The sequence below is a fragment of the Dermacentor silvarum genome, chromosome 9 (assembly GCF_013339745.2).
Source record: "Dermacentor silvarum isolate Dsil-2018 chromosome 9, BIME_Dsil_1.4, whole genome shotgun sequence".
Lineage (NCBI taxonomy): Eukaryota > Metazoa > Arthropoda > Arachnida > Ixodida > Ixodidae > Dermacentor > Dermacentor silvarum.
Window position 1 is genome coordinate 81,526,415 of NC_051162.1, and position 22,772 is coordinate 81,549,186.

Below are 22,772 nucleotides of genomic sequence, written 5' to 3' on the forward strand. Positions count from 1 at the left end.
GACACTGTCCATAATGCGCTGGAATGGCGCTGGCGCACAACAGAAGCCAAATCGAAGTGCTTTGAACTCGTACAGCCCGTCTAGGGTTATGAAACGTCTTTTTTGCGGTCTCCTTCGTCCACTTCAATTTGTCAATACCTGCTCTTGAGGTCTAATCCAAGGTGTCATCAATGCGTGGCAGGGGGTACACATCACGCTTTGTCACGCTGTTCAATTTTCTGTAAGCAACACAGAATCTCAATGTATTGTCCTTTTTTCTCATAAGAACTACGGGAGACGCCCACGGGCTGTTTGATGGCTGAATGACATCGTCCTCAAGCATCTCTTGCACCTTTGTATGATCTCTCGTTCAACCGGTGATACGTGGTACGGCTGTTAGTACACCACTGGCCTGGTTGCTTCGTCTGTTATTATACGGTGTTTAACAATCGGTGTCGAGGTGGAGAAACATTCTTCGAAGCCATGTATGAGCTCTTCCGTCAATTCTTTCTGGGTTGGCGGCAGACTTGGGCTCATTGCAACTGATCTTATGGCGTCATGCGTAGTTTGTGCAGCAGGAAGCCTAGACGCTAAGCTACATGCATCTGTGACTGCAGTAACGCTGTGTAGAAAAGCGATGGTTGTGTTCTTTGCGACATGCTGAAATTCACTTCCGAAATTCGTCAGCAATACATCAGCTCACCCACCGCATAGCTGAACATTTCCCGTGCTACACAAATACCTTCCTTTAACAGGTGCTCGACGTTGGCATCCGCTATACCTTCAGAGTCATCGAATGCTTCGTTTCTTAGGCGAACCAGCATGTTGCATCGTGGTGGCACGCTTAAGTCTACGTCAGTAACCCGCAGAGCAACGTGCTCTGGCTCCTCTGACTTTTGCATATCTATAGCCTGCTTCGTAGAAAAGGGCACGCTATAATTCTGCAGGTCGATTGTATCACCGTTTGCTAGAAGGAAGTCCATCCCAAGTATTACATCCTTCGAACATGCCGGTAGTACCACAAAGTCAGCTACGTAAGCAAAACCTCGAATTCCAATGCTCAATGACGTGCCCACCAGCTGTACGTATCTGGTGCCCAAACCACGGCAACAAAACGTTTTTCAGTTCCTTTGCGAGTGCATATCTTACCACGGAATAATCAGCACCTATGCCCACTAAGGCATTCAGTTCGCGACCGTCAATGGTAATACGCAAGTCTGAAGGAATGCTCTGTTTATTTATCTTATTCCCCCTGTCTGTTCGCCACTGCTGCTCGGTAAACTTGACGGAGGATCTTGGCCTTTTCCAACAACAGCGGTCTCGCTCCACAAGTCGCTCGCTTTGGTAATCCTGGTGTGGAATCAGTGAAAGACGTCTTGGTGAAATCGAGGATGGCCGTGGGCTAGGTGATAGGAAGCGTGTAGACACTAGTGAGCGCGGCTGGTATTGGTATCTAGCCGCCGGATCCTGTTGTCTGGACCAGTAGTCCTGAATTTTCATGGGTCTTTTACCATTACGGGGACAAGGTTCATCCATCGTAAAGCCGCGGAGACCAGCTCTGTGATATGGGCACATTTCGTAAAGGCGTCCAGCTTCTCTGTAGTGGAAACCGAGTGGCTTCCGGTCGGGTGCACGCCACACGTTGCTTTTTCGTGGCCTCAGCTTTGCTAGAAAGGGTCCACTGCTCGGAGCCGGTTGGCGGCTACTGGGAGCAGCGAATGGAGCATTATGCAGGGATGGCTGGCATAACACATCAGCGTACGTCGGCACGCGACATACCGTTGGCGGTTGTTCGAGATGTACAGGCGGTGCCTCAAATCCTGGCTGCAGAATGGCACGCCGAACTTCATCGCGAATGACGGCGGCGAGAGTTGAAACTGTCGGCGTGGCTTCCAGTGGCTTTCGAAGCTCTTCCTTTACGATGGATCGTGCAAGTTCTCTTAACGCTTCGGTGTTGCTGCCTGGGCCTGCTGACAGGAGGTCGGCTGGTGAACTGCTGACATCACGATTGTAGTGATGGGCACGCTGCTGCAGAACCTTTTCCATGGTCGTCGCCTCAGTGCGAAACTCAGCAACACTGCGTAGTGGGTTGCGACCAAGTCCTGCTAACAGCTCCTGCTTAACGTCACGCATCAGATCGCGCAGTTTCTTATCTTCGGTCATCTTTGGATCAGCGCGCTTGAAGAGGCGGTACATGTCCTTGATGTAAGTGCTGACACTCTCGTTAGTGCGCGGGTTTCTCGTTTGTAGAGCGTTCTCTGCCTTTTCACGCCGATCGGTGGTGGCATACGTGGCAAGCAACTGTCACCGAAATTCTTGCCAGGAAGATAATGCTTCCTCATGGTTCACGTACCATGTCCTCGCTGACTCTTCTAACACGAAGTACACGTTACGAAGCTTCCGTGCCTCGTCCCTTTCCTTGAAATCTGCGACTCGCTTGAAGTGTTCTAATCAATCTTTCACATCTTCGAATTCATCGCCATGGAAGGACTCAGGCGTACGTGGTGGGTACACGATGAACTGCGACGATGCTACCGGGCTGGTCATGGTTGTGCCGTCTGTGGTAACTGCTGCCTGCACCGCTGCAGCAACAGGAAGCGGTCCCAGCTCGGGTGGGTCTCTTTGGAGGCGGTGGCTTGTGTGCTGGTGTAATGGAGTCCGTTCTCCGGGTTCTAATCGCTGAGGGTCACGGCTCGTTCTCTTGCGCACTGGGGACTTCCAATGATACCCAGCACCTCCACCAGAAATGGAGCCTTCTTCAATGAACCACACTAAACAAACTGGTTTATTGTGGGCGAACTCAAGACTAAAACACATTCAGGCTATTCGCAGGTAGAGTTAACATGATCCCGTTCCGCAGTCAACCACGTCCGTAAACCGAGCACACGCGCAACTCGCGTGCGCGTGAACGAGAGGTACGCCCTGTCTTGCCACGCGCGAGGCGTTGCTGGCGCTCTTCTAACGGCAGTGCGATGAGACGCTTGGAAGGATACGTCGCGACAGTACTCGTAACTGGCACGTGGAGAGATCTCTGCTGCAATATTGCATGTTCGTTTGTGCAAACTACACAAATGAAAATGATGCGCTGAATTTCCTACACCTTCGATTCTCCTAATGTCTTGTCTTTTCAGAATAACTGACTACTACAAAGGAATATTTGTAAATGACACAATACCACCTAAATCAATGAACGTGTACGACATTGACCAAAGTGAGTATAAAAATTGGCGTGCTATTGGACCATGCGTCTCTATACTCCGCGTGAGTGGTGGTGCCAATTGTGGTGCCAATGCATAAGTGTGCATAAGTCTGCCGCACACATTCCCACATTTTCTTCAGGCGTTACGCTCTTATTGACTTGCTTATGGTATGAAGGCCTCCGAATGCTATAAATGCAAATAAATACGCTATATTTTGTGAAACGTTAGGTTCTGTGTACTTATAGACATTAGTCGGTCAAGATATATATGTACTTTCTTTGCGCCGTATACTATATACGTCATTAACGTCCGAGTACGCAGTTAAGCAAAGAGCAAATCCACACGGGCCATGCACCATAGCTTCACTTATAAAAAAGTATGCAGGTCCAAAGAACATGTTCGAAACTACGTGGTGCAAACCATTCGTGAAGCATGGAATGAATTGATATAAATTTACCTATTCATTCCTGCGGCTTTGGCTAAAGGAATCCGGCGCGCGCATGTGCTCTCGTATTTCCCTGCTACGCAATGTGACAAATCTTATGCGAGCTTGTATTTCTTCATGTCTTCTTATATAATAAAAATCTAAGGGCCACTTCGTGGCCAATTGCCCGTCGTGGGTATGTATCATAGTCGTAGTATGTATCAGTTGTCGTTGACACGATATGTGCCCACTACGAGCCAATGCCCGTTGCAAGCATGTCATTGTACCGCCCGCTTTTTGGCCCATTTCCAGTTGTCGGTATATACCATTGTGTGAAAACTATCATCATCCTAATCAACACGCAGCCATGCTCCTTGGCCGATCCCCCTTTGTGTCTATGTGTGCCATAGTATGGAAATCATAATCATCATCAGCATACTGTGATCATCTCAATAACCTGGAATTTGTTAGCACAATATGTACCTCTCGCTTCTTTGTATGTGCCATTGTACCACCCGCTTCTTAGCCACCCCCCTCCCACCCACTGTGGGTATTTGTCATTGTATGAAACGCATTATCATAGTCAACACCAGGATAGGTTTCTCGACCAATCCCACGTTCTGGGTACGTGCCACAATATAAAAATCATAGTTATTTCTTGTTGGCAAACATGAACGTGCCTTTGTAGCGTAATGTAATCTGTCTATATCATTATATCACTGACGAATATAGGCTACAAAATTCATGCAAAAGTCTTATATAATCGACTCCAGTATATGCAATGGCATTACTCATTGGACCTCACCAGGCTTGCGGATTAAAAGGCCGTTCCATAAAAACAAACTTACATCTAGTCGCAACAGCTCTTCAGCATTGCTCATCCCATAGTGACCACTTCTCAATGCTTCAGATTAATTTATCAAAAGCATTTCACCGAGTAAAACACGCGTTCCTTTTCAAACTTTTAAAATACGTTAAAGCTGGTTCCGTTGTTTGCAAAGGTGTTCGCATCTGCTACACCAACTGTTCTGCAAGTATTATTGCTGATGGTTATCTGTCCGAGTTTCTGCGAACGCTACGCGGGGAAACGGAAAGCTTAAACAGGTCCGCTGTTAAAAACCCCAGGAAATGATTCGGCACATCGTAACGGCATGCCATGATCTTTACCCAGCGAGATCAACCGGTAATGTCCATCTTTCAGAGGCGTTTGGATTTGAAGAAGGTGGGAAGTTTAAAGAGTAGCTTAGAGTATTGTTTGAAAGCTGGCCAGAGATTGATAGAACCGGATTCATTGAAAGTGTAGGCAACTGTACAATATAGAGGTACTTTTAAACATGAAGTTAACATCGAGATTGTATAGGCGAAAGGCTAGATAGCAATAGGCTTAGTAATACCTGATTAAATAAACCAGGCTAGGTAACTATTTGTCGGTGCCCCGGTTCAAATGGGATGCCAATAAACATCATCGTCTCGCCGCACCGAAGCTTGCGAGTGGTCGGGATGGGGCCGGCGTGCGCTTTCTGGTTTGTACACCTGAAACCAGAAAACGCACCCTGATTTGCTTTGCGTTTTCTAGTATCACGATCCAACATTATCATGGACAAAGTTATCTTTAACAAAGCCTTCATTACTCAAATAGAGCAGCGCCATGTCCTGGTGGATGTGCACGATTGCGGACATAAGAACAAGCCAACGCGTGATCAGGCATAAAGATGCACGGCGAGTCCGCGCCGTGTTTGCATTTCCTTCACACCTGGAACGCGCCACGCGGTAACGACGGGCTCGCCAACGCACCAAGTATAGTTATGACGACTAGTGACCTCCGGTAGTTCCACGCCATGGCACCGCCAAACATTTTCTTGCCTACGCCAGTCGTTATTTCAGTAAAGCATGAGCACAGCAACAACGTGTGATACATCCTGGATGCAAGATGTATCATACAGGTTGTGTGATACATCCACGCAGCGGTGTCACGAGACGAAGGCAATGTATGACGCTTGTCGAAGAAGGAATGGTGATGTCAGGTGCATCCACATGTGCAAGCACATGTGCATCCACATGTGCAAGCACATGTGCAAGCACATGCCTTCTCTGCAGATATGTAAGACACATATTTTGCTAATTTTAACGATTCTGTACACCTTGCGCAAGAGCATAGCATATACCCATTTTTGAGAACTGCCCAAGATTTTGCCTCCAGTGGCACCTAATCAAAACAGAGAAAATAAATCAATGAGACAGTTTCATGTAATCTGCTATTACATTAGGCTGTCTATATTTTCGCGACACCTATGAGCTGATGGTATACCTTCAGGTCTTATAAAAATGTGACTTTTTATTCCGCAGAACAGAGGTGTACTAGCTCGCACCTCTTTGTTGGTCGGCACACAAGAGTTATATAGGTTCGTTTGCTGGTACTAGCGTTCGAGGCACAAATAGTCTTTGTTGCAGTAAAATAAAATATAATCATTAATTATCTTTTAAATAATTAACCTAGGGCACGTGTTGTAATGGTGAAATTCAGGAACAGTTAGCTCAGTTCCTAAGGTTATCGCCACTCGGGGCATATTCATTTCGAAGTCCTGGTACAAGATACCTATATTGACATTTCTGCTATAGGTTTGGTACCCTTTAGCTCGGGCTCAACTCCGACGATGCCTATTCAGGTTCTTGTGAAACTCAAATTATTTCGCGAGATAACCCCTTGGCCGATTTTAATGAAATACGTTGCCTTTTAGAGAAATCGTCCAATTCCATTGACCTTTGGCAGCGAAGTATCGTTAAGGGCTTGAAGGTTTATTTACAAAACTTGCCGTATAATTGGTAAGATTGAAAAAAAAATAGAAGCACGAATTTACAAATCAGAACTTATGCCTCAAAAGCAGATATCGCAGTTCTGTAAATTGCATTCCATAGAGCATTCAAAGCGAAGAAATTTCATATAGTAATGGGCCTCTTACTTTATTTTCATACAATGTATACAAAGGTTTCGCGTAGGTCTTGTTCGCATATAAGTAGTGCATTTATTAGCCACAGTGTAAACTACGTCAATATTATCTGCTTTAAATCTACTGCTAGACCCAATTAGGAGACTTGTGATATGATTTTTCATTGCCAAGTCACAGAGTTCCAAACTTCAGTATTTTAACACGAAAGTGTTTAATGCCGGGGTCCACCAAGACTTCACTGACGTATTTCCGTCACGGAAATACGTCATAGAACATAATACAGAGAAAGAAACCAGAAGAAAAAGTTCCACAAACATGCAAAATTTGGAAATCGAACCCACGACCTCTCGGTCCGCGACGATAGATCGCCGAGCGCTTAACCCATTGCGCCACAAACGCATTTGCAGAGAGCTACACAGACGCGCCCTTTATATCTAACACTCCTCCGTGTACCCGCGCTCTTGATCGGGGCGGTGCCGCCGCCTACGAGCAGAAAAGAGAAGTACTGCATTATGGCACTAACGCGCACCGACAGTGAACGCTTCGGTGGTCTCAGCACTACGACGCCTCGATGCCAGCATTCGAAGGGACGCTGGCATCAAGAAGCACTACCAACGCCAGCTAGGTGGCGTTCACCGTACTCAGCACAGCGGAGCGTCGCCTCCGCAATTAGCTCTGAAAATGTTTCTGAAGTTGATCGCGGAGGCTGCAATTACGACGCGCTGTACGCGCTGATTTGACTCGGTGACGATTCAGTTACGTGCTTTGTCTTGCGCGTTGTATTAGTGTGTCAGTTACGTGCTTCGTCTTTCGCGTTGTGCTAGCGTGTGCAGCGTAGTGCATCTTCCATATGCACGACGGTTGCTCATAGTCATCGACGTTGGTAGTCGTGATGGAGGAGACGTGCCACCAGGCGTCAGCGTGGGTGCATCAACGCCTAAGGGCGCTTTAGCCACAAAACACCAATAGACATTATATATCAATGTGCAATAAACATTACACTACTTCTGTGAAGACACGTTTCACTTTCGTGTTCTATACCGATTCCTATATAAGAGGGATCAACCACATTTTTTTTTCTTTACAATCTTGAACAATTTTCATAGAAATACTGACAGCCTTAATCGAAAATTCACTGGAACAGTCATTAGATTTGCAGTTTTTGCTTTAAATGCAACAAACCCCATCAATTCGGTGCAGCGGTTGCCAAGAAAAACGATTTCTCTATTCCGATTCATTTAGATAGCAGACCACCCGCCGTGGTTGCTTAGTGGCTGTGCTGTTGGGCTGCTGAGCACGAGATCGCGGGATCGAATCCCGGCCACGGCGGCCGCATTTCGATGGGGGCGAAATGCGAAAACACCCGTGTACTTAGATTTAGGTGCACGTTAAAGAACCCCAGGTGGTCAAAATTTCCGGAGTCCCCCTCTACGGCGTGCCTCATAATCAGAACTGGTTTTGGCACGTAAAACCCCATAATTTAATTTAGACTATCTCAGATATACCTCGCAGAGAAAAGTGCTTCAACGCGTTCAGCCGAAGAGGAGTTATTGGCAACCAAATGTCACGTTTGAGCGCCTTCGTGGTACTCTCCTTCCTTAATTTCTTGCACTGAGAAGGCCACGGTGGAGCGGCGCGGGCCCACATCACTCTGCCGACTGCAATCACATGGGGCGCGCAGTTCAAATTTGATTTTGGATGTTCGCATAGACGCCACTATTTCAGAGTTTGGTGCCTAGGACGCGCCATACGCGGTTGTCCTCAGCGAGCTGTATGCGCTCAGCGAGCGGACTCATGGCGGCATGTCTACGTTACGTAGAAGACCGCAACTACATGCAACTGTAGTGCGTAGGCGCAGCGTTTGGTTTGTGCACGACAGGGCTGGAGTACGCGCTCGCGCTCATGAGCTCCAGTGTGACTGTGCTATGTGGTGCAGTTTGTCCTGCACTACCTTGACCGACGGACAGTAGCCACATTTAACTCGTGCCTTTTGAAGCTCTGTCAATAGTTCTCTACGAAGCGATCACTGCCAGGGCATCTAGACAGGAGCGCCTAGGAGTGAGCACGCGCTGGCTAGCTCACGTGTGGTATTGCCTTAAGTTTCGCGTAGTTCAATGCTAGCTGAGTGTTCAAAACTAACGGAAATTTGCGAGACCCAAAGGCTCCGACATGGATAAGCAGGGTAGCCAAAGTTTATTTCTTACGCGGGCGTCCATGGCCGAGCGTGAGCATATGATACAAGGCTGCTTTCGGAAGTACGTAATTCTTACCGAAATTCAAAAGAATATTTAGACTTACCTGAGCCTGTTTATTATACTTTATCAATAAACAGGCATGCTAACACTAGGGAAAAGCGCATTGATTCAAACACCCTTCGTAATTGTTGGCAGCTATAATCCAACAGCAGTCGTCTATGGGAATCTTTCATATGACGGCGTATGCAAGCTGCCAGCATCTTCAAAGAGGGTGAGAAGAAGCAATGACTGCAGAAAGGAAAACAAAGAAGTCAACCAAGATTACTACAGCAGTACTGACTTCTCACCGAAATTAGCCCTGTGAACCCTTCAGCTTTCATGCTGTCTGTGAAATCCTTAGCCGTTTTTATAACAATAAATGTTGCTATCAGTAAGAAGGCTATGAAAAAAATGCTGCCTAAGCAAAGCGGGCGTTTTCAAATTGGATCCGAACATGCCATTTTGTAGCCGCAGTCACCGTTTCGAGAGAATTCAATCCAACAGACGTGCAGTGCGAAGCCTGTCTCATAGCGAGCGCGTGATCGGTCGAACGAAACACGTCTACTCGTGTTCTGCTCCTAGTAGACGACGTGTTCGGTTGAAAAATGATATACAGGAAGATGTCGTCACTTTGACGTCACCAAAAGCGTGCACGCGTCCCGCGACTGACGACGTTGGCGCGCACTAGGCCAATCGTGTGAGGCGAAACTGAACGCGCATTCTGAACAGCGTTCTCCGATCACGTCCCTGCTGATGCAGTCATAATAGATCTAGTTTCGTTTGGGCCGACGTGCGTTCTCTACGATCCACTCCATCCAATGACCCACTCGATCAATCTATGTCTCTAACCACTTTCCCAGCAACTTGGGTCACTCTGAATGGGTAGTCTTTGGTCTGATCAGTAGTGTAAGGAGCTGCTGGGCTAACAGAACACGGTTCCAAACCAACCGTGGTACTCCCTCTCCTTCCTTAATTTCTTGCACTGAGAAGGCCACAGTGGAGCGGGTGCGGGCCCACATCACTCTGCCGACTACAATCACATGGGGCGCGCAGTTCAAATTTGATTTTGGATGTTCACATAGACGCCACTATTTCAGAGTTTGGTGCCTAGGACGCGCCATACGCGGTTGTCCTCAGCGAGCTGTATGCGCTCAGCGAGCGGACTCATGGCGGCATTCCGCGGCGGCTATAGTGTCTACGTTACGTAGAAGACCGCAACTACATGCAACTGTAGTGCGTAGGCGCAGCGTTTGGTTTGTGCACGACAGGGCTGGAGTACGCGCTCGCGCTCATGAGCTCCAGTGTGACTGTGCTATGTGGTGCAGTTTGTCCTGCACTACCTTGACCGACGGACAGTAGCCACATTTAACTCGTGCCTTTTGAAGCTCTGTCAATAGCTCTCTACGAAGCGATCACTGCCAGGGCATCTAGCCAGGAGCGCCTAGGAGTGAGCACGCGCTGGCTAGCTCACGTGTGGTATTGCCTTAAGTTTCGCGTAGTTCAATGCTAGCTGAGTGTTAAAAACTAACGGAAATTTGCGAGACCCAAAGGCTCCGACATGGATAAGCAGGGTAGCCAAAGTTTAATTCTTACGCGGGCGTCCACGGCCGAGCGTGAGCATATGATACAAGGCTGCTTTCGGAAGTACGTAATTCTTACCGAAATTCAAAAGAATATTTAGACTTACCTGAGCCTGTTTATTATACTTTATCAATAAACAGGCATGCTAACACTAGGGAAAAGCGCATTGATTCAAACACCCTTCGTAATTGTTGGCAGCTATAATCCAACAGCAGTCGTCTATGGGAATCTTTCATATGACGGCGTATGCAAGCCGCCAGCATCTTCAAACAGGGTGAGAAGAAGACCTCGTTGTCAAAGAAAGTCTGTGTAAAATAAGTGACATCGTCTCCGCTGTGAGCTTCACGCGCCGCGCACGATGACTGCAGCATTCGGCTGAGATGTTAACAGCAACGTCTGCTATCGGCGGTGTTCGTTTTTTTTTTTTTTTTTTTGCTAAGTCCAAGGCATGGTGCAGGAGCCCTTTGAAGGCCATTCCTCTATAAGTCCTGAATGACACTGCAATGTGCACTTTAGGCCATTTTGGTGAAAAATATCGCGTGAAGCATGCATTTCTCTCTATTTTGGTAAGCAGAAGTGGCTTCCATAGTTTCGCCTTTATTTCGCAGTAACAGCGTAATTTTTTATCACGAAATTTTTGTAATTAGCTACATGGTAATTCCAAGTTCTCGTGAAAGTAAATATCTTTCACCTCGTGTATTACAAATGAACAGGACGAATTGCGTTATAGTTCAAAGGCAACATTAAAAGAAAAAGTCCACTCGAACCAACATAAACATATGGCTTGTACACTCCACTGTGAAAGAGAAACTTGACCGAGCACTGTCGCACATGTAGACGTGTTGCCACTCACTGTGAACCCATACAACACATACATATTTCGCAGTGTATTCTTTTAGCGGTGGTTCTTTGGTGCAAGAAGTGATTAAGCTGACAAGGTGGAGACATACACAGAAAATGAACGTGTATTGTCTTTTGTGAAGACACGCAGTGTCTGTAAAATAATTTAATGTATTCAGCTCTCCCAGAACCAATAATATGGGAGCGAGAACGTTTTGTCGCTTTGGAGGCACTTACAGAAATAGGGAGGAGGGTGCCCGTTCAACCGAGCTCCGGAAGTCAAGCACTGAGTAGTGCACCATGTAATCCCCTTCAATCACAAATTATGATGTACCGTTGATAAATGTATCAAATTTACATAATTTTATGCCAAAGTGCTGCAGACTCCATTTAGAGCAAGTCAAAGTGGTAGAATAATTCTTTATACGTTTCATAATTAGTCACCATAATTACACACTGATTAAGTATCTAGTTTTTCTGCACTTAGTAAGGATAAGTTTCTTCAAAAAAAACGAATTGAAACACTAGCGCGAATTACTTGAACACGTTAATTACGCGTGGCAAGTATTACTAGAAAGAAAAAAATTATTTTGCAATTGCTACAGAAACTTTCCACACCATACCTCCCATCCAACAATGTAGTGCTTTCTCCAAAGCGATCTTCGGCATGATAGATTTCCCTCAGAAGTGAAATGAAGGAACATCAGCTAAGCAGAACTGTGAATTTACTCGAAGCTTAATTTTTGTGGTCTATCCCTTCCCACAAGTGCACAGAAATAGCAAAAATAAGTCGCGTTCACAAATGTGTACACCGTGACCGAAGGGGTTATACCTCATATTACATAAATGGGTCATTGCCGGCAGATGGCGCCACCATAAACACTTCTATGCACTCTATTTTCATTCAGCCCTCGCTGCGACCACCGGCACAACGTCCTGCGTAATTCTAGCCACTGTAGTTCCTGTTATTAGGTGAAGAGTTGCCATTTCACTATTTCTGTCGTTTTGATGATCAAGCATACGAAATGCACATGACCCAGCCCTCTTTTTGTCATCATCTTTTCTAGCTCCGGACTCACCTAGCACGCTCATGACCCTTCAGTACACTGATGAAAATTTAGCATGCAGCGTTTTCTTCGTCTTTGGTCTAGACAACAGCCTTGAAGACGGTAAGGACGATAATGCTTACACCCCATTCGAAAAATACACCAGACCGTGTCTCCTGTGTCTTATCGTTTACAACAGAGCAGACTTTCAGTTACTGGTCTGGTGTGTCTGGTGTACCCTTCCTGGTGTTTACGGTAGGCCCGGTCTGGTGTGTCTTGTGTGCCCGTTGTGGTTTGTCTGGTGTGCCCGCCCTATTGTTTATGGTGAGCCCAGACTGGGGTTTTGGTGTAAGTGATTGGTGTTTACGGTGAGCCCGGTCTGGTTGTTTTAGTGTCCATGCTGCCATGGTGTTCTTGGTGTGTTCGACGTAGTGTGTTTGGTGTGCTCGCCTGATGCTTTCTGTATCCTGGTGTGATGTCTCCTTGGGGCCATGCTGGTGTCTTCTGGTGTGCTTGCAAAATTCTACCATGCATCAAATTTTTATATATTAAGTATGCGTGAAACACACTACTCTTGTCTCATGCTGCAGTATGCATATGTACTATAACCAACAGGTTTACGTTTAGTCTGTGTAAAAAGCAGTGCAAAAATTTTCCAATTCAGTACAATAAAGTAAAATTGATTTTGCTATGAAAATAAGAGCATAAAATACCTTAAGTGCACCAAGTTTCCTAGCATGCGCTCTGTTTCAATAATAACCAAGTAATTTGTCAAGGCGAAGTGCTAAGTATGAGCTGCTTAGATTTTTATTTTCACTAATCCACATCTCGGATTGATACCTAGAAGAACCTTGCAATCACACTTGGAAGTCTTGTGGAAGGTGAAACCAGGTCACAGCCAGTCGATGCCCCCCAGAGATAGAGCACAGCCTGAAAAAAGAATTGCAGCCATCATTTCAAATTTTTTTCTTCACGACAGCTTGAAAGATTTCTTTTCATGTAATAAGGTTAACGGATTACCACTGTTATGTCATTAAGTACAGGTAATAAAAAGAAGTCCGTAACTGCGCTGTAACTGCGTGAGAAGTGTAACCGGATAGAGCAGGTGTGTCCAGTGGTATTAGTGTAGGGGCTGCACACAAAACTATATGGCTTACGTTAGTTTGAAAGTAGCATTTAAAGAGACTGTACAAGCAAAAGAAAAGTAGTTTCAGTGAGCCCAAGCAGAGTATTTCAGCTTTGTGAAGCGCAGAAAATGGCATAGGTTGGGCCAGCAAACCAGAACAGCTCTCCTAGTATCCGCCTCTGATCACCCTTTGAGCAGTTAGTTTTGCCGAAATACAGCTTGTATCTATACCACCCTTGGCTTGTGTTATGAGGCTATCATTACATAAACCATACATGCAGAAGTACGTACATATTAGCCTGCTTTATCAGAAGCTAGAGCCGTAGTACTATACTTATCAGAAGTGACATAAAAGAAATGTTCAGGCTTAAAACAACATTTCGATTTAATCAACACTGACTGACAATGCAGAAAGTTGGAGCTTGCTCATGTTTAACCATTTAGTGTGAAACAAGGAGAAAGAGAGACCACAGGACCCAAAGCTATCAATTCAACATTTATTTTGATGAAAGGATTAAAGACAATATTTACACTGCAGGTGCACTTGTACTGCACAAACGTTCATGCACAGAAAGAGGCCATAAGTTGCAATACAGATGTACAAAGGCCTGATAAACAGTACTTCCACAAATGAATAGAAAAGATAAGCACAGAGTGATTGCTATTTCGTATCATTTAGACAGTATTCCTACTTGTAATGCAATCATCATGAGCGCTGGCTGCCACATATGTTGTCCTTTTTTTATATGGCATTCCGCAGTGATTTTGGTGGTCAATTGGTTGCCGTAGGGGAAAAAACGATGAAAAATGTAAATCTGGCACGCAGCAGAAGTCGTGTCAATGCGTCGTCAAGTGTGACGAGCATACTTGTCCTTTAAGTTAAAATGGTGCTCTCCGGGGCTCATGTTCAGACACCGGTCATTCTTCCCCATGTACATATGACCAAGTACACACATGATCAAATGAATAGACTATGCTACCCCTAACGGACACAAGACAAATTCGGTGGTACCCTTAACAAAGCAAGCCTCCCTTACCTGGGTGCCTTTCTCAGTTTGCTTGTGGACTGCTATGCACACTTATTTCCAGCAAAAAAATAATGTAGGAGGATATGCACGACAGTCCACAAGTGAATTGAGAAAGGTGAGCAGGCAAGTTTGTTTGCTTGGTTAAAGATAAAGGAGCTTTGTTTGGATAAAGATACCATCAAATTTGTCTACTGTGTTTCAGAGGCAGTGTACTGCTTACCTTTCACATGTGGTCAAATGTACAAAGAACAGACTAGCCGGCAACTAAATTCGTGCCAAAGAAATCACCATATTTTACTCATAAGACCACTCTGCTCGTTCAACTTGGCCGTGCATTGCCGCGATAGGACTTCAGGCTGGATTAAGATTGTTCATCTGTTTTCACCCACGGTGAAAAAGTGCCAAGAAAAAAAGTTGCAGTGGCTTAGCTCGGCTATGCCAGGATATACGTAGCGTTAGCAAAGGTTCAGCTGATTATTCTTAGCTTTCCTGGTTGTCTAGATTGTCAAGGATTAGCTTGATTGTCATGCTTACTGCTGCTCCAATGACACACACGCGGTATACGTATTATGTGGCACATGTATTCATTCCTCCTACGCTCAACCGCTAATTGCCAGGCAACTACTTCGGGATCCGATGAGTCAAGCTTCTCCGTTCTTCTGCGCTGTTGAGCAGCATTTGCGCTCTCCTTCTCCATGGCTATACCACACTGGCAAACGCCAGTCAGAAGCGCAGCGGCTCCAGCGCAGTGTCAGACGGCGACTGCACAGCGAGCGCGCGCCGGCGCCAGTGCGTCTACCACAGGCTACGACGTCACTCCTCTGGAATGCGCAGACCGGCGGCGGTGAGTCGCGCGCGGCGGCGGCGGAGTGCGCGAGAGGTGCCGGCTCCCGTGGCTCCGGTGCGCAAGCCGTGTGACATCACTGATCCTTGCGCATGCGCAGCACGGCTCTTGATGTGCCGCGCGAAACGGGCTTGTCTAGGCCAGTGTAGCTAACGCTACAAAATCAGTGAGGCACACCAGATGAATAAGACGTGTGTGCCAGCCCCCCTTATCAATGCATGAAAAAAGCACCCTTTCTCGATGACAAGGCATAGAAATTAGCCTGTGTCTATTCACATTTTTTTTTCGCAAATACCGTTTATCGTGATTTTATGCGTTTGTGTTACAACTTACGCCTACCCTCTGAAAGAAGTTGTGCACAAATAAGCACACATCCAGTGTTATTATGTTTAAGCCTTCCATCAAAATAAACAGACAGATTTTTGCAGCGGATATGTATGGACTCCCTTCGCTCCAAGTGTAAACTTTGTCCTAAAAAGTTACGTGAACTGACCGGCAAACTCAAAACGAGACTGCAAATTTCAGCTAGCGGACAACGCTGGTTCTCAGAAAATGCACAAATACGGTATTAGGGATCTGTTGGCATACTGTAGCAACAGTGGTTGCAAGCTAGCTTCGACAGTTCTGCAATACTTCAGCTGTCAGACAGCTACAGTGCTTAAAACACCACAGAAGTAAGTGTAAGTGCAGAACAACGAAAACAAGAGGCACATAAGCCATAAATTTGACTTCAGCTGTGACAGCATAGGCTGCTGGAAAGAGAAAGGGACCGAAAGTATTAGAAATAATAATTGACAGCTGTATAATTAGGGCTCGTTGGTTGATTATCATTATTAAAATTACACCAGTGCCAAGGAGAAGGCTCTGTGTGCTGCTGTTGAAATCAAATTCATTTGATGAAAAACACTGCAATAAGCAGCAAACACCATAGCAAGAGCGGGCAGACAATGTAGCACTAATGAGGAAGGAGGAACTTCAAAATAAAACTAATGAAGCACATGATTTTTATTGGTAATTAAGACTTGCGGGTTTGATAAAAAATTATCCTTGAGAGTTCTGCAGTGCTGTTCGACCAAACGAATCTACTACTTATTCATTTGTGATAAATGACACAGTTAAGAGCGATACTCTGACTATTGGTAACATATTTACACTAACTTTAATTCTGATTTTACCCGTGAAAGCTTCATAATTCCTCCTTTTCCTGAATACTCACAAAGTTCTATTCAAGTGATATTGCCATTTTTAACCAGAGTGTGTTAAATTAGATTTCGAATCTCGATTATAAAAAGAAACGTAGTCCCGACAATAGAGACAATGCATTCCTCACTACAACCTACTAGGGACTAGCCGATAATTAATTAATATTGTTCAGAAATTGTTTCAAGAACTGCAGCTTCGAAATCTGCCAATGTCCTTCCGCTGTACAAATTTCGGAACCAACCATCCTCATTGACTTATTGCCCATCTCTCTCACTTCCGATTCATGCAAACCACTTGAACACATGTTATAGAAACCTATAATCGAATTTGTGTAGACAAATAATGTTTTCTGATGCTGAGCACTGCGTTCGACGTGGTTTGAGCATCATTACACAACTTCGTGGATTCACTCACAATATCATCGAGGCACTAAACATAGGTCACCCAATTGACACAAAACATATAAACTTATTGAAAACAGTCGACACTGTTACACACTCCAAACTGTTGAAAAAGCTCCTCGTTATCAGAGACAACAATGCATTTGGTAAATGGATTGCTTCTGGACTGCTTCTTTTCTTTCTAACCGGCCTCAATACGAACTTCTCCAATCTACCATTTACAGTTTAATATATGGCGTGCCTCAAGGCTCCATCCGGGTCTGCTTCTCTTTTTAATGTATATACACGATATACCACTTATTATTTCTGTTAAAATCTGCATGGACGTTGCTCACTACGTTCTGTACGATACTAATAAATTTACGAATGATCCCGACATCATTATTGATATATTTGCATCATTTCGCTCTGGTTGTAAGACTTGGCAGATACAAATTAACTTCTCAAAACTGTTTCCATGTCACTTAGGAAACGCTCTCTTCAATCATTGTTTCACCTATTTGTTTACTCTTTCCCCAGTAGAAAATATGTCGCCGTATAAGTACATCGGTCGTATATTCTTGAAGGATTTATCTTGGTCCCATCACATTGAACAGGTGTGCAACCGCGAGTTTCGAAAGCTACGTTCCCTGCAACTTACCCTACGTTCAGTTCCTTATAACACAACGCTTCTCACTTTAAAACCTTAGTTCGCCCAGTATTTGAGTATAGGCTTAGTCATACGGAAGCCACACTAAAAATCTGGTATCGACAAAAATTTGCCTGTCGAGAAGAAAGTTGTACGCTTCATTTACGGTCGGTGCGACATTTATTTTACCTCTAGCTGTTATCTTCGCAACATTCAGCTTGCTACTCTCTCTTCCCATCGTCACGCCGCATCGCTGAAGTTTTTCTATACTATGACAACCTCTCCATGATTTCTTCTAATTAGCAGCTACATCACGTCCGCTAGACCTACATCCACGACACAGCATCGTGAGTTGAATAAAATTTCTTTTCATCACTGCACCGATGCGTTTAAGCAGTTTTCTGTTCACACTAAAGGACATTAAAATGCTATACCCGGTCATGTTCAATCTTCACACCCTTCTGAATTCCTCTGGTACATTGTTAACCATTGATTTCCATCATGTTTTATTTTCTGACTTTTTTCATTTTTGTAAACTTTTTTCTACACCCGACTCCTGCGATAGCCTTTCGGGGCTGCAGTATGTGGAAATAAGTAAAAATATATAAATGAACACTATTCATACGTCACCAACAACAAGCTTCTGCTTCAAAGAAATATAAACTACGTGCCTCTCGTCTTTCACCGAGGAGACCACGAATAAGCAAAAACATATCAGCTATAAAGCATGGAATGGAAACTGAAGGAAGACGAACATTCAGTAACTGTTTTCAAAGTACATAATAAACCTGCGCACTTAAATTCTTGGTACACGTTACACGTAGCAGGGTGCCCATCTACTCCAGCGATGTGATTTCGATTCTCCTTGGTTCTCCCAGTGCAGCGAGAAAAAAATCTCGAACGTTTCATTTCGTGCCTCTTACCAGGCCGTAAAGAAACTTGATAAGTATTGATATAGCGACTTAATGAGCCACACACTTCACGATTTGCCTACATATTATCCCTAGTATTTTCCCATTTCCTTAAATTAATACTTCTTGATCAACGTTGTTTTTTTTCAGGAAACCACGACAAGTGTATTAAAACATTTTTAAACGCTTGTAGTCACCTTAGCAACTTCGCCATAAAACGAATTTTTAGCGCAAAACAAACTGACAGGTGTATGCCTAAGTTTAGGAAAACAAAAACTAAGAACGTTGAATCATAATCACATAGATAAAGTGAAAATTTGTGCAGTGGTACAATGGCGCTTCCCTAAACAATGTTTGCATATCACGGCACGACCTGCTGATGTTAACCGTTACTTTCTATTAAAGTTTTAGCTAAAATACTATGCCCTCTGCTTTATTTCAGATGTCGGCAGCTGTGTAATGTATATAAGAGACAGCCATGTAAAAGATGGTCCTTCAAATGGCTGCAAAACATTCTTTCAGAACCGTTGCAATTCAACTAAGACATATCAGCCTTACAGCGATGACTGCAAAAAGGAAAACAAAGAGGTCAACCAAGATTAATACAGCGGTAATAACTTCCTACTGAAATTAGCCCTGTGTACCCTTCAGCTTTCATGCTGTCTGTAAAATGTTTAGCAGTTTTTATAACAATAAATGTTGCTATCAGTAAGAAGGCTATGAAAAAAAAATGCTGCCTAAGCGAAGCGGAATCTTTCAAATATAAACAATAAGTAGTGTACCGAGAGACATTTGCAATGACTTGAGCCCAAATAAAGGTGTCCGCTCAACAACATGGTTAAATTGTGCTCTCAAAGGTGCTCTATAGTCAGCACAATCACGCGAACTTTACGCGAGGTTATGCCAACTGCCTGCTACAGAGCATGCTGCTCTGTAGCAGCATGCTCACCATAAACACCATAAACACTCACCACAGTGTTTATCACTGTGGTGAGTAGAAAATTGAACGCATGGATTATGGTCTTAATGTTGTCCTGGTGGTCTGGTAGAAGGAGTCTACGAGAACCGAACATAAAGAAAAAATGGCTAACATTTTTTGCAAGGCAAGTCAGCATTTTGTGAACAAAATACACATGGTTTTGGTGACACCAACAAGAGAGCATTGAAATTAGTAAAACAAAATAGCATATATACTTTCACGAGCTAGATATTTTAGCCTGCATTAGGCTGCCATAGGCTGGTAAAGCGCAGTTCTTGCTTTATTTCAGCTGGTTAGTTCAATTTAGTGACTGTAATAGGACTTCTTGAGCGATTTGGTGGAATGAGCTGAAATTTATTTCTGGGCGCAAGATAAGAATAAAGAAGGAAATGACACAAACCACAACGCGCCACACACTTTGTGCCTGTGTGTCCTACCTTTCGTATGTCGCACCTTGCAGCCAAAAGCAAGGCGCAATGGTAATTTCACAATGCAGTGTGGCGTCCCCACTCCAGACTCTGTAGTCACGAACACGGCATACTTGTTGGACGCCCACAAGAAACCCTTACACACGTAAAAGAAGCAAAACATTTGCGAAAGGTGCTTCCATTGTTGCAAAAAACTGAATGGTTCGGAAAGATATCGATTAAATTTAATGTGCAAAAAAACGTCACAGACCTATTGAAAGACGATAATTTTATGGAACTCACACAGAATTGTTGTGATGTGGAGATGAAGATACGACAGGATAAAGGCCAAACAATGCAGGAATTATGGCCGTATTAGGCGCCAGTATTAAGGTACAGCTTATACAAGCAGCAAAATTGGTACGCTCACAATTCTTGTAGGAGTCAATAACATTGACGTAACACAATTTACACCATCATATATATCACCAATAAAGTAGTGAACAAGCACACGATGCATTTACCAAAAGCAATAGGTCGCAAAAAACATATTGTGATTGCAGTGGTTATAGTGGACATAGTGGACACTTACCGTAGCTACCAACACACTGGAAGCACGGCTTTTCCAGCGACCAGAGAGAAACAGATGTAGAGCGATAACAATACAAACAGCTTTTTATGAGACACATCAAAATATCATAACTAAACGCTACTGAGCAAACAGGTGCAGGTGGCAGATGTGTAACGGAGATTCAATCTTATCATGAACGCATATGCTGATACTGTGCAGTGACATGGCGTCATTTCGCATATGCAGTTTTAACGTTCACGACGGTGTTGCAGCGTGTTGCTCGAAGCTGAGTGCTGGACCAAGCACAGGCAAGAATGATAACACTTGTCATATGCTACTTTGCCGAAACTCCAGTAAACAAAACCTGGAATTACGAATTTCAGAAACTCCTCGAAATAATACCTCGGGAAGCACAGGCTTCAAAGGGCGACAGTGTTCCTCGTGTTGTTTTAGAACATCTTGATGGACACTTGCTCACGAATGCTTTCGCTCTCAATTGTGGATGTGCTCAGCGCTAGTCAGCTGAATCTCGCCAAAATTAAGGTATTCTCGAGAGTTCTTGATCGATAATACGACCTCAGATTTTAAAACGTCTCTCGTAAACAGTGTTATTAAGTTTCCTTCGTTGGGAAGATCAAACAAACGCGCGTTGTCTTAGATAAAAAAAAGCCTGCTAACCGGTTAGTTGGTGATTTATCTTGGTTCAACAAATGAAGACAAGCTATGACTTTCAACTGAAATTCAATTTGAAAGAAGATGAAACATATACATAATGGGCTTCTTCGATTATGAGTCCCTGACAGTCCCAGACCGCTTGAAACTGCTTTTCCGCATTCGATTTTACCGCAATAGCGTTAAGGGCCCCGTGTCGCAGAAAATCCGGCGTTGGTGTCGGTGTCGGCGTCTGTGTCAGTGTCTGGTGAAAAAAGTCATGCCAAACCACATCATCCCGAACCACCCTGACCAGACGGGCTCTTCGCGTGGCGCAAGGTGTAAGGGAACAAAATTGAATCTCTGAAAGTAAATTCGGTCAGAAAAATCGCAAACTACAAATTAAGCACAACCTACAGACGTGATAGCGTCGGATTCTGATTGGAATATACGAGAAAAAAAGCCTGATAAGACGCGAGGGATAATAACAATAAACGATTTATACGAAAAACAAAGTGTTTTTTTTTTCTTTTCAAGCTTAAAGAGGTTTTCCAATAGTATTACGTATGACGACTACAATTATTAGCTTCTCTGCATGGTCGTTAGCTGTCGTGCTTAGCGAAAAAAAAACGGGGGAAACAGTTGCGCACTTTTCAAGAGGCAAAAACAAGTTGCAACGCGATGTCCGAGTGGGCCCCAGGGCCGCGGTGCGTCAGAGGTGCTGTTCAACTCACTGTTCGTGTCGAGAAATGAAAGCGACGCTGGAATTCGCTTTCTGCCACCTCTTCAAACGCATTTCGTACCTCCAACCACTCAGCTTCCTCCTCGACTAACGCCAACGCAAGAACCAAAGCTGCCATTGCAACCATCACTTTCTCGAATTAGACTATGGATTGGATCCGAACATGCCATTTTGTAGCCGCCGTCACCGTTTCGACAGAATTCAATCCAACAGACGTGCAGTGCGAAGCCGGTCTCATAGCGAGCGCGTGATCGGTCGAACGAAACACGTCTATTCGTGTTCTGCTCCTAGCAGACGACGTGTTCGGTTGAAAAATGACTGACAGGAACATGTCGTCACTTTGACGTCACCAAAAGCGTGCACGCGTCCCACGACTGACGACGTTGGCGCGCACTAGGCCAATCGTGTGAGGCGAAGCTGAACGCGCATTCTGAACAGCGTTCTCCAATCGCGTCCCTGCTGATGCAGTCATAATAGATCTAGTTTCGTTTGGGCCGACGTGCGTTCTCTACGATACACTCCATCCAAGGACCCACTCAATCGATCTATGTCTCTAACCACTTTCCCAGCAACTTTGCTCACTCTGAATGGGTAGTCCTTGGTCTAATCGGTAGTGTAAGGAGCTGCTGGGCTAACAGAGCATGGTTCGAAACCAACCGTCGGTACAATTTTAGCCACAGGATATCTGGTAAAGGTGATGTACCGCTGCTCTATGAACCTCTTTTATGCCAACTCGGAGCACTGAGTATGTGCCACTTGGCGTCTGCCACTCTTCAATAAACATCACGTCAATTTGAGCTACTCAGTATGGCCACTAGGTATGTGCCACTCTTCAATTAATCTCTTTGAGGCCAAGGTGGTTATCAGAGCATGTGCAACGGCGTATGTGGCGCTCTTCAATGACGAAATAAATCCGGCAAAAGCATCACGCGATGAATGTCGACTCTAGTGCAATTAGCATTGAAGAATACATCGACACGCCCATTTACAACCACCCAAACGCGTCATGTAAAAGGTGTGTATGCAACC

The 22,772-nt window shown here is 44.7% G+C and overlaps 2 protein-coding genes across 3 annotated transcripts in view; both read left to right on the forward strand.

Annotated features, from left to right (window-relative positions):
• The window catches only part of LOC125940216 (uncharacterized), a 30,944-nt gene extending 11,731 nt beyond the window's left edge, over positions 1 to 19,213 (forward strand). The window contains exons 4-6 of one of the 2 annotated variants that reach the window (XM_049656047.1): positions 3,111 to 3,190; positions 12,274 to 12,375; positions 18,836 to 19,213. In XM_049656047.1, coding sequence (XP_049512004.1) covers positions 3,111 to 3,190; positions 12,274 to 12,375; positions 18,836 to 18,996 — 343 coding nt within the window. In that variant the 3' untranslated portion in view covers positions 18,997 to 19,213. The remainder of the gene's footprint in view (positions 1 to 3,110; positions 3,191 to 12,273; positions 12,376 to 18,835) is intronic. The other variant, XM_049656048.1, reaches the window with a different exon arrangement.
• LOC125939849 (uncharacterized) overlaps positions 1 to 22,772 on the forward strand; it is a 397,438-nt gene that overhangs the window by 165,837 nt on the left and 208,829 nt on the right. The gene's annotated exons all lie outside the window — the stretch shown is intronic.